Below are 12218 nucleotides of genomic sequence, written 5' to 3'. Positions count from 1 at the left end.
CTGGTCAAAACAGAACTGAAAAAACCAATTTGTGCACTGCTTCAATAATTCAGAATCTTTCTTCCATACAGTAACTTATTAATGAATTTGTCAACAAATATTTCAACAGCATATTTCATAGCATTTATTTACTATATAGAAGTTATTTCCAGATGAGTTGTGTTATTTAGCTCAAACAATGTATTGCCTGCTCTTTTAATAAAGAGCTGAAAAATTGGCTGTTCGAGGATCAGCTAAGGATCAAAGACAACTTCAGCTCTGAACAGAAACACAAGTATTTTGACAGGTTGTAGAAGATGCAATATTAAATATCTTTGCCTTATTCTGATTTAGAAGTCAGAGTGGGAAGTCATATAGATACCTATATTATTACCAATTCTGTATGAAATAGGCTCTTATCATGAACTACTGAGCTACATGGAAGATAGCTTTCAGAAGGTTAACACAAACTGGCAAGGGAACAATCAGCCATTTTAGTTTAGGTGAGTAAAATAAATCAAATCATTAAGTTATTTTTTAATTTATTAGAGTATAATCAGCACATAAACAATGAGTTCTTATTACTGAGGACCGAACATCTAGAAAGAAAAAACAATCTATCAACTAATCAATCAAGTCAGTCATGCACATTTCCCCATAATGCAGATGAATTCACTGCCTGTAAAAATAGACAGGAGGACAGATAGAGAGAAGTCTGAACGAAACTTGAAATTTTTTAATGTACTCCAAAATCCCACTTCTGATTCAAATGAAAATTTAGAAATAGCATAACAAAAAAAAATAGAAAGCATATTCAAATAATTTTCAGTTTTTTCCAGTAGAACCAAAGCCACCTTCGCCACGTTCTGTATCATCTAGAGCCTGAAAGACATCAATTACGATAAGTTGGTTTAGTGTCTTAACTTGCCTTTTGTTTCTATACAACAGATATTGTCTATCATAGAGGAACATTTACTCGTAACAATAGCTATACTTGAGAAACTAAACTAAAAGATTAAGAGACATTTTAGAATACCTTTTGTACAAGTTTAAACAAATCCCACATTGTGAGACAACTGTTTCTAGTATATACTGAACTGCTTCTCAAGTGCCTGTTAACTCTGAAAACTACCAAAAAAAAAAAAATCCATGTAAATGCATGAAAAGCATCAAGATTTTTATTCAGGTAGCAACGCTACTATGCAGTTTTAACAGTGAAACTAGTTTTAAAGCAAAGTATTTATCTATACCATAAATTTCAGCTTATATACAACTATCTTAAACTATTAATTATTGAAAATAGCAGAAATATTTTCTTTTGGCAACTTACTTGAACTTCTTCTAGCTCCGGATAGCAAATGCGTTCACAGATGAGCTGGGCAATCCTATCCCCTTTTTTAACTGCAATGAAGTTAAAATATTATTAGTTCCTTCAAAGAAAGTGAACTATCAATACAAAGTTTAGACAATCCCCTTTCAAGAGTATCAGAATGTACTAAAGTGTAAAGACTTATCTGAAACTTAGTTAAGCAGATGTTAATAGTCCCAGAAAAATACAGGCTAAGATAAACTTGTGCTTAGTCCTTTTAAGGTGAAGTGTCAACAGCAGTACCAGCTCAAGGCATCTCCCCTCATTCCTGCTGCCATACTGTGGCATCTTAAGTGTCATTATGCATAATACTGCAGAGATGGAGAGACAGCTGTATGTATAATGGGGCTCTTTTTGTGAACTAGACCCAGGAACTGATTTCTCTGGGGGAAAAAACCCAAACTGATAAAAGGAAGACAAAATTTCTGATTAGTACCCAATCTGGTTCACAGGAGTTCCATGAGAAGCTTGTGCTGTGAAGTGGCAGAAAAGGCCACAAAAACACTGGCAATATTGTAACTGGGCCCTGAGGCTTAAAACTGACTGTTTACAGAGAGACAGCATGATTAAGGGAAAATCGTATCTTTATTACTCGTGTTTCCCAGGATCCTGGAGAAGTTTTTATCTCAAATATTGCTCAGCTAAGTCTTTTTTTTTTTTTGCGGAGCAACAAAGAAACTCAATACAAAGTTGCGCTCTAGTACAGCTCATGACTCTAAAGCTTAGCTAAGTAGGTTTTGTTTGTTTGGTTTGGTTTTGTGATGGTGGTGTGTTTTGTGTTTGGGTTTTGGTTTTTTTTGCATGCTGCCTAATTTGCTAGGAGTGAAATCTTTTCGTGTTTCCTTGACAGGACATTGTTAAGTTTCCATGTTTTTGTTAATTGTAAGAAGAAAAGTGTTCTCGGCAAATTTTAACTCTTCATAGACTTTTAAAGAAAAATTAGTTCCTAGTTTCCAGTCAGATGGCTGAAAACAGGCTCTGCCAAGCTTAACACTTACCTTCAAAAGTCTCCTTGCCAAAGTTGAAGAGTACCACACCAACGTTTCCCCTGTAATCCTCATCAATAACACCAGCTGTCATAAGAAAGAATTAAGAGGGATATCCAGTTAATAAATGTTGTCAGTATATTACATAAGTAGATTAGATAAGGTTTAGATTAGTAGATGATTGCAATATCTCATATTGACATCCTTTATACTACTCATGCACAATTAAACAATACATATGAAAATACTGAAATATCTAAAAATGCTAATCAATCTTGCAAAAAGAACTGAAAAACACCATCACATATCAAGAAGTGTTTTACCACTGTACTACTAATTTTAGTCGTAATACCCTACCTGAAATCAAGACAGCTGGGCCAAATTCAGGCTCCATTTGTTCTGCTAACTTCAGCTCTTTGAGTGTCAAGCAGAAATCTGTTCTTAACTCTAACATTTTATTTGAGAGCTATGGATCTGCACAGATCCAAATCCTGTATCTCAGGCAGGGCAACAGAACTAAAAGCTTTAAGGAATTGATTGTCTTTCAGCTACATTCAAGTGTAAATACTGTAAAACAAGCTTGCTCTTATATTTTATATAACTGTATTAACTACACAGTTCAGGAGATTATCTACCAATACACACTAAAATAATCATATTCTGCTTCTTTGGGGTTTGTCTCTCAGATACAGGAAGCATATTTCCAGTAGAAAAACTGGAGTTTGGGCTTCCTTGTGGACCAAAGTATGTATTTTGAAGTCTACTTGCAGAAATAATTCAAATACCAGAATTACATGTCATTCCAAGACATTCCCAGGCTCATACATACAAAGTACCACCTTTAGAGATTATAAACACCAGAGGAAATTGTAGTATGACTATACCTTGAAGTTTTAATGTTGAACTACAACATACTTAAGAATAGAAAACTGAGGGGTTTTGTTTTAGTTTCTTCAGCTGTGCGAAAATACTGGAGCGCACATGGTCCATAGTTACTGTACAATCCCTGCACTAGTTCTAGTGTGAAAAAGGTATTTATACAGCTGTCTTTCCCTCGTAATGTTATGGGTTAATCCAATCACATTTCTGAACAGCTTCCTAATTAAGGTGCTAGTAACACTGGGAGTATCCCTTGAGTTCTGAAAATTCAGAAAAACACGTAGTTCTCAAGTTAACTCACTGGTATTTAACTGCATGCAATTGCTTAAAGGAACCCTAATTACAGAGCACTGTCAAAAACCATAGGGGTTACTGCGCATGAACGTTTTCCAGAATCCAAAACATTATTTAAAAATTTCTTGAATGTAGCATTCAGTTGATTCAGAGAGCTTGACATACCGAAGCTACATGCACAGGTCTTGTGCTGTTTATTTGGTTTAGGTTAGACTAGCTTTCAGAAAGTCAACTACGCATCAGTTAAATTAAGAATCACAGTACATCACTTATTGGTGATTACAGAGCTTTCTTGAACAATTTCTACCACAGTTCAATGTTGCAATACAATACTTAAAATAGTAAAAATCAAATCCTATGCACATGTGTCAAGTGTATAAGCAAAAAAGGCTGAACTATAAAACAATAACATGAAAACTTTGCCTTCTTCTAGTAAAGTACTATTCCTTCCTCCTTTTTAAAATATCAGATAATCTAGAGCCCTTACATAATTGCTAAACCAGGGGTGACACAAAGCATTAGCTAGAGTGCTACACAAATAAGTTGCTTTGTTTTATACAACATAGATGCATTACAAAGAGAGATTCAACAAACTTGTAATAGCAGCACAAATAATTTTAAGCATCACTCAAGTTCTGCAGTCAGTTGCCCATTAATTTGGTGTATTTGTTCACATGAGTCAATCAGCTGGAAAGCTGAAAGCCAAAATTCATATTTGGCACATAAAATTATGTACATACGCTCATAAATGCATGTAAAAAGATCATTAGCTCTTTGGATAAACCCTTAATTTGACAAACCATTCTCAAGTGTTTCTGTACAGCTAAGACAACATTTTTCTAGACCATATGCTGGGATAGATATTGCTATGCATTAGAGATAGATAATGGAATTTGCTAATTTAACACAACGAGGGCTAGTTTTATTTCTGTTATAATACAGTATTCTGCTCTGATATAACACAATACTGAAAACTGATTACTACAGATTACTCATTCTATTTAAATGGAGATTATGCTTTTATATGTATAAAATGTACCAATTATAGTAGTATGGTTAGACTTATACATGCAAGAAAACTCTTGCGTGTCACGTTTTTTCTGGAATTATCTGAAGAAAATTTATAGAACAGAACAACTGGAGCTACTTAAAGTCATTCTAAATTAACTTTTCTGCCTTCATGTCTCTTGACAGAAAGCAAGTTTATTTCCATATAATGACAAAAATTGTACTTGATGTACTGGTTAGTGCTTAACTGCTAATGAAGCTTTTTGATCTATCAGACATTGCTGCTATTTTCTGGGAGAGAAAAAAAAAGTATCTAAAACTTAGCTTGTATTGGAGTAACTGGAGCTTAACAGTACGTTAGTACTTCTACCCCTTTTTAAACCCCAAACTTTTTTTTTTTCTGAAAAGGAGTGTTATAATGGATCTACACTGATTTACAATGAACCTAGTCAGATGACTTCCCTGACCTTTAAACAATGGCATTGGCACAACATCAGCTTTATGTATAGATGCTAAAATTTATTTTACAAGTATTTGTTGAAAAGGCTGTCATCTAAACAGATACTTCTATGAACAGATACCGAATTCTTTTGACCACCTATTTGACTACTGCTAGAGACTGGCTCTCTAGGATTTGAAAACTGTCTGATAACTAAAGATGGAAAAGACTGATGAATATTTCTTTGGCTGAACTGAAGTCAGCAACACTGAAAATTTAAGTCACTCGTATTATTCACTAGAAGGGAAAAAAACCTCTCACTAAAACACTCTGATTTTCTAAGCTTAGCTATAAAGTAAACACCTTGTAATGGTTCTACAGATTGTATCAGATGTATTTTCTAGCAGGCAAGAACTGCACTTCCTGCACACTTCTGAGGATGAAAGCTTTCCAGAGGATGCAGAGAGGAAGAGCAGGCTTCTTCCTTAAAAGCATACCCGATACAAACAACTTGCAATTAGAGTTGAAGTTATGTATTAAGAAAATAACATTTAAAAGTATGTTTTGTGGCCAAAACGATTAGTCTAATGCTGTGCTGAGTGACTGAAAACACAGTCAAAGCCATGATAATTTCAAATTCCCTTAAAGGCACAGCTGGGTAAAGATTTTGTTAAATGAATTCCCTACCAATCATTCTCTCTTTCGATGTATTATACCTCCACTGACATAGTCTTACTGAGTTTAACCACCATGTGGATTTTGAGTTCAAACTACACTATTTGTATCAAAGAATATATGATCCTTGGAAGATACGGGAAAATATGACCCAGGAAGACCTGATCAGTTTTCCTTCTGTATAGGGTCACAAACTCACTCTATGTAACTGGGCGTAGTGGCAAAACATGTTAACAACCTTGGCATTCTGTTATTCTGGAACAGCAAGTTGCAATAATTACATATATTGCTGGGGACTAAGGCATTTTTCTAAATTATGTGTATTGGGTGGAAATCATCTAAGTCATTTTTGGAAAAATCATGCATTGGAATTGGCAGTCTGACATTCAGTCTTACTCTGTCATAAGTCTGATGTGTCACTTGTTGGGAAAGCATCCACACCTAGCAGGTGTGAATTCCGAACATATTCTTGCATGATTCCAATTTTTCTCCCTGACCCTTAGGACTTCTGGCAATGTATTTTTACTTCAATGGATAATGCCCTCATTGTGACAAAAGTACTTCTGCAGGACAAGTTAAAATTATGTAACAATTGTTTTGGTTTGGTTTTGTTTTTTTACTAAGAAGTCCTCTACTAACTGTCAATAATAGTTTTTACTCATGGTTTGTCAACTGTCAGCTCTTTTAAAATCTGAACATAGGTCATCCTGCTAACCACTTCTGGTTGCCTTCTGGTATTTCCTAGTTTAACTTTCAGATTGAAAAGACTGTTACAGAGCATATGTATTTTTTCATATAAACAAAAAAATTGTTTTAGAAGTGTCACTTTAAAGAACCACACTATAGTAGACCATATATACTACAGAGAGTCATAAGGGTGTAGAGAATCTCTGAATTCCATCTTAGTGCTCTTTTGTATGTTAGCCAGCAACACTTAAAAAACCTTAGCGCAACAGACGTGCAAGAATCAATTCTTCTTTAAGACAAAGCCTGAATGACACAAAGCTGGCACAGATGCTCCCCTTTAACCTCTGGTATCAGAACTGTATCACAGGTACAGCCAGACTTTGATATGCCATAAAGCAGACAGAATAAATTAGTTCTGCAGCGGCTCTAAATTTATACTAGGAATTGCTTTGCTTTTTGGCTGGCTTGGCATCAGAAAGAGAAGGATGCCTTGAGTCACCCTTCCTCACCTCTAGAGCCAAGCCTATAAGCAAGTAAAGGATGAGTACCACTGTTCTAAGTAGTCTCTCATTTAGCACTGGGGGGGGGGGGGGAACACCAACCCAAACAACAAACCAACCAAAACCCCCCCCAAAACCCCAAAAACCTATCAAAGAGGAAAAGGCCTCAACTTTTGAGCACACTTTTCTTATCAGCTTCCATTATGACTCAAGTTATAATGTGCTTGCAAAAAATGTGCTCTCGCCACCCAGCACTTTCGAAGATACCCATTAGATGCATCTTCTTTATGTCATTACATGAGAAATGTAGTTTTGGGTTCTTTTACTACAATCTATTGCCAGAAAAACAAATTGCTTAGGGTTTTAGGAGGCAGAAAACATTTTATTCAACTTAGAACTGTATTCTTGTACAATTAGAACAATGTAATACATATTTAGTGCTAGTTAAATTGCTGTGGTTACAGCTATGCTCAGAATAACTCCACAATAATCTTAGCGGTGAGACATTCTGTGCAATGTAGATGCCATTTTATAATACAATACTTAAGGAATCTGCCTGTGCTATGATCAGCCCCGCTGCAAAACCGGAACTGAACTTTCAACATCATTTACTTCATGTTGCAGTTACAGGGATATGGCAAAACAATAGAGAGGCTTTCATGAAGGCTTCTGATTACAGATATGCCTATAATAATTGTTTTTGAAGACATATCTGTGAATTTCTAATCAAGATTAAAGAAAAGCTCAAAATATTTTAGAAAAACACCCTGTTGTTCAAAACAAATCTGTTGCCAGTACTGAACAAAAAAACCTGAAACACTAAAGACTTGTAGAAAGTGAGATTTTAGTTTTATTTCTGTTCCAAAAGACTTTCCATTTTTAAGTAAATTAACGTACAAAGTTACTAGTTTAAATTTCATTTGCTTTACATAATTTGTTACATTTTCATCAGTAAGAGTAAACTAAAGCTCTTTTCATCCTAATAATCAATTCTGCCCACAGTAATGGTGTATTCCAGTGCTTTCTATTCCTTTATCATTACTATATATCCTTTTGCTATATCATTACTATATATTCTCTGTGTAAAAGAATATCTGTATGTTATTGATTTAATTCACTCAGATCTTACACTACACTGAAAAGAACCACACATAGATGTTTAGTCAAAATGGAGAAAGCAGAATGTAAAAAGTCATCTTTAAAGCCTAAACCAAAAAATAACTTCTATGCCAGGCACTGCCTACAAAAGTATGATACAGTTATTATTTTAAAAAATCAGTAATATTTTTATAATTCAGCAGGTTTTAAAATAATTATGATGCACTGGCTGTCTGAGGTATTACCCAGTTATCTCCTTTTGCCAGACTACCAATGAAGCTAGCATTATTTATTTACACATATTACAGTGTGAAATTAAGGCACTTCTGCAATCAAGATTTACAAAGTCTTAGTAAAAAGAACAAAAATCTTACCACCAACATCTATGAAGTGTTTTGTAGCTAAACCAGAACGTGGTGCTAGAAAACAAGAAATTTTTTGTAAGTATAATAATTTATTTCTTTTAAAACTCTTACACAATATTTACAGGTTAGTGTGTTTGCACAGAGTAATGGCAGCAAGAACTGTTCCCACAGTCTTTCTAAAATAAACATGACTTTACAGGAATTACTCTAAGTGCTAATGTATATATTAAACAAAATAACAGCTGCTACAGGCTACAATAAAACTGCAATCTTTAAGTGATATAAGCATATCTCTGTTCAGACCACCAATTGCAGAGCAGGTTTCTCCAAGGAAGGCAGCTGGAGCAGACGACGACTATCTAATCTTGTTTTATTTTTGGCAGCTACCACTGGTTTGGAATAATCTCAAAAGACTATTAGGTCAATCCATTCAAGTTATGATGGAAAACAGTATTTGGTATTTAGCTATCACTAAGAAATATTATACCCAGATAAGTGATGTGCATGTGTTTTTTTTACTTACCTTAGCCTACTTTGATGAGGTGCTAAAATGTTACTCTCTTCAAAATTTTCTTTGTCTGGGATAAGAGAAATGCACATGCATTCTCCTTTTAGATGAAAGGACATGGCAAATTCTGATCGCACTCTTCCACTGGAGTGGCTATTGCTTTTTTTTTACTTTAAGAATTTATACAGAATTCAGAAAAAGAATGCACAAAACATAACAAAATATCTTGTAGAGGTTCTCTCAAGTATTCTGTCACAAAAAGTAGTCAAATTCTGCTATACTAACACTCTTACTTCAGGGTTAATTTTTAAAAATTCAGGGGTGTATTTTCTGTATGTCCATTACCTATTGGTCTTTGTGATTCGAATTCTGAAACTGCAGAGAAATAATGAACTATTGCATAGCCTATGCAGTAGCAGATTATGTAGATTATGAAAATTTTCGCTAATCATTGTTTTGTCATTTGACATACACCAAACCTCAAAGGTATATGACAAGAAATGTCTATTACAAGGCTTAATGAATCACACAGCCACGTGACACCTCTTCTTTTGTGTAGACTAGTTCTGAAAGCTTGAGGAAGAATCTAAATGTGAAGATGGTGTTAAACCTGTTCTACAATGACTCTGCAGCCTTTTTATAGCCCGTTTACTTACCTACTCGGCCATAGCATCCAGAAGGAAGTGCAATTTGAATGTCTGTTTTCACTACGGCCTTTTCCATGGGTGGTATCACACAGTCATAGGCGCTACATTAAAGAAAGAAACACTAGTTTATATAGAATATTTTGAAAATTTTCTTCTCTGTAACTTAAGGTACAAAATTACATAGAATTATTCTTGCTGGGAATTTATACCATGGAATTTATACAAGAAATATTTACAGATTTGCAAAATCTAATGCAGATCCTAAACCATAAGATACTCCCATTTTGATAGTGCTAGCTTAAGATTTCAGTAGTGTCATTTGAACAGCATAGTCTTAAGATTGCTAGTTTTATATGTTTTTTAACTGGTAAGATAGACAAAAAATGCAAGTTTAACTTTAAATTAACCATTACGTGAATGGGGTTGTGCAAAAGCAGAAACTTTAAGGATAATGCACTCCTGATTAAGCTTTCTACAGCAGATGAACTAGCTGTAATCAAAAATAATAATCTATTAAGTTAAATTTTAGGCAACAATGGGTTTTTTCTGAGCAGGTCAGAAGTTCACGATTCACATGATTCTGTTGGGAACTGCAAACTAGAGAGATTTTAAGAACTTTCTGAAGCTATCCAACTGGAGGCTTAATGAAAGGCAGTGGTAACAATACCACAGTGAGACAGTTCTACTTGTTTAAGGCAAGCATATCTTGGCCTTGATGAAGAACTGATTTTTAAACACTGGGAAGCCCTGAAAGGTTTTTTTGTGAAACGGACTTTTTCCAGGTGTACAGTGCACCACTGGAACAAGAACAAAACCAAACCTGGTAAGACAAAAGGAATGCAAAGGAAAAGTGTCAAGTGTGGTGAAGCAAAGCTTCCAGAAGAAAGTCAGATAGGCAAAGGAAGAAAAAGACAGGCTGATTATTCTAAGTAATACTAAAAAAGGGAAGGTAGAGGAGGTCACAGTGGAGTTGATATAACTAGTGATTGTATTTGTTCACAGAAGCACTATGCCAACAATCACAAGCCTAGCTGCAGATATTCCTGAACACAGTGAAAACCTGTGAACAATGGTTATTATCAGTTCAAGCAAACCAAAACCCAAGTTTGTACAGCAACCCACATGGTTTCCAGCAAGGAGCATTATCAAACTGCCACAACTTCCTTTGGCAGGCAGCACCCAACAACGACGAGGAAAGCAAAAAAGCATAAGCACTGGCAAGGAGGGCCCACATGCACTACCATTTTTTTCTTTCAATAGGGAAGCACCTAGTCAATGCTAGTGCCAACAGCAACTCAGGCTGATGTGTCAAGCCTGACTTCTGGCCAACGGCTGCATCTCTACCTGATGAAATCGGTGCTGCAGCATGACTGGACCACAGTTGTCTGCAAATGAAGGAAGAGGGATGGAGGAGCAAGGGAGCTAACGAACAGGCCAGCTCTGGCCTCCTCTTCTGCAGGGCCGGCGAGCCTCTCCAAGGGGCTCTGCTCAGCAAGAGGACCTGCCTCACGAGGGCCCTCTCAGCCACCCGAGCCCCGAGCCGAGGGGCTCGCCGAGCGGGGCGGCAGCACCTCTCCCTGAGAGGAAACGGGCTGGGCTGGGGCGTGGGGTGGGCTGCTCCCCTGGGTGGGGTACCCTCACCTGTATAGATCGTAGCCCGCAGCCCGAGCAGAGCCTCTGGAAGGGGTGGAGGCGTTCTCGGACAGCTTAGTGAAGCGGAGCCGTGCGGTGGGCTCCCCGGGCACCGAGCCCTTCTGCCTCTTGCTGGGGGATGGCTGCAGGATGGCCTCGGAGGAAGGCATCGCTGAGCGGGGACGGGAAGGCGAGAGAGACCCGATGTGAGGGGAGAGCGAAAAGCCCGCGAAAACCGGCACGGCCCACTAAAGGCGGAAACAGAGGGGGAAATCGTTCCATCCCCGGCCGCTCTCTGCGCGGTGCACCCTCGCCACCCCTCGCCGGTGAGAATGGCCTCGCCCGGTTCCTCCTCAGCGCCCAACTCCCCGGACCCGCCCTGAGGGGCGCGGGTTCCCGCCCCATGGCATCGGGCGGGACGCGCCGGTTGTGGCTCTCCGTAGCCCCTCTTGGTGGCGGCCGGGCGGCCCGCGGCAGAGCAGGGCCGCAGCGCGGCTGGGCAGCGTATGCTTCCCCCCCAATCCCCCCGCCGCCCCCTTACTGCGCCCGCGGGGCTGCAGGAGCCGCCCGAGGTGCCGGGTCAGCATAACGCCGTCGCCGTCTGGGGAGCGTGCCGCCGTCAGGCAGCCCGGCGCTCCCCGCCGCTGTCCGGTGGTAACAGGCTCCTGGGGCGCAGGCAGAGGGCGGCGGCGTCCCCTTCTCCCCCTACCCGGGGTCTACCTGTCATGCGGCGCGGCGCAGCCCCTCCGCCAGCGGCCCGGTGTCGCGGGCCTCCGCGGGACACGGCGGTGGCTGTGCCGTGGAGCGGCGGCCGGGCCCCGCGGGGCGCTCAGCGTTGCCGGGGGACGCGATTGCGGCTGCACGGCCGGCGGCGGGCGGAGCGCGGGCCCTGTCAGCGTGCCGCGCTGGGGAATCGGGGCAGAAGCGCCGAGCCGCCTCGCAGCGGGGGCCTGGGCTGTTGCAGCTCCCTCAGAGGGCCGCCCCTCCGCCCCGCTTCCAGGTCGCACAAGCAGGCGTGGCCGTTAATACGTGTAGCGTACCGGCGGTGCTGCCTTCTGTCTTTCTGCAAGTAGCCTGTATCCTCCTTCAGAAAGTGCCAGGCAATGACAGAAGCGTTTGCGTTATGAAAGGAAAACAGCTGCTTCCCCTCCT

General features: G+C 39.3%; 1 protein-coding gene across 2 annotated transcripts; it reads right to left on the bottom strand.

Moving 5' to 3' along the window:
- Positions 1–504: 504 nt before the first annotated feature.
- DUT (deoxyuridine triphosphatase) lies at positions 505–11923 on the bottom strand. Of its 2 annotated transcripts, none has more exons than XM_050903421.1 (7): positions 11787–11923; positions 11076–11238; positions 9444–9535; positions 8289–8333; positions 2347–2421; positions 1310–1380; positions 505–861 (listed from the first exon to the last, which is right to left on the bottom strand). In XM_050903421.1, the coding sequence occupies exons 1-7, from the start codon at positions 11791–11793 to the stop codon at positions 805–807; spliced, it is 510 nt and encodes a 169-aa protein (XP_050759378.1). In that variant the 5' UTR covers positions 11794–11923; the 3' UTR covers positions 505–804. The 2 variants fall into 2 exon arrangements, with proteins under 2 accessions (XP_050759378.1, XP_050759377.1); XM_050903420.1 differs by lacking the exon at positions 11787–11923 and adding an exon at positions 11608–11666.
- Positions 11924–12218: the final 295 nt, after the last annotated feature.

This window comes from Gymnogyps californianus, chromosome 11 (assembly GCF_018139145.2).
Source record: "Gymnogyps californianus isolate 813 chromosome 11, ASM1813914v2, whole genome shotgun sequence".
Taxonomy (NCBI): domain Eukaryota; kingdom Metazoa; phylum Chordata; class Aves; order Accipitriformes; family Cathartidae; genus Gymnogyps; species Gymnogyps californianus.
This window is presented reverse-complemented; position numbering and strand designations above follow the sequence as displayed.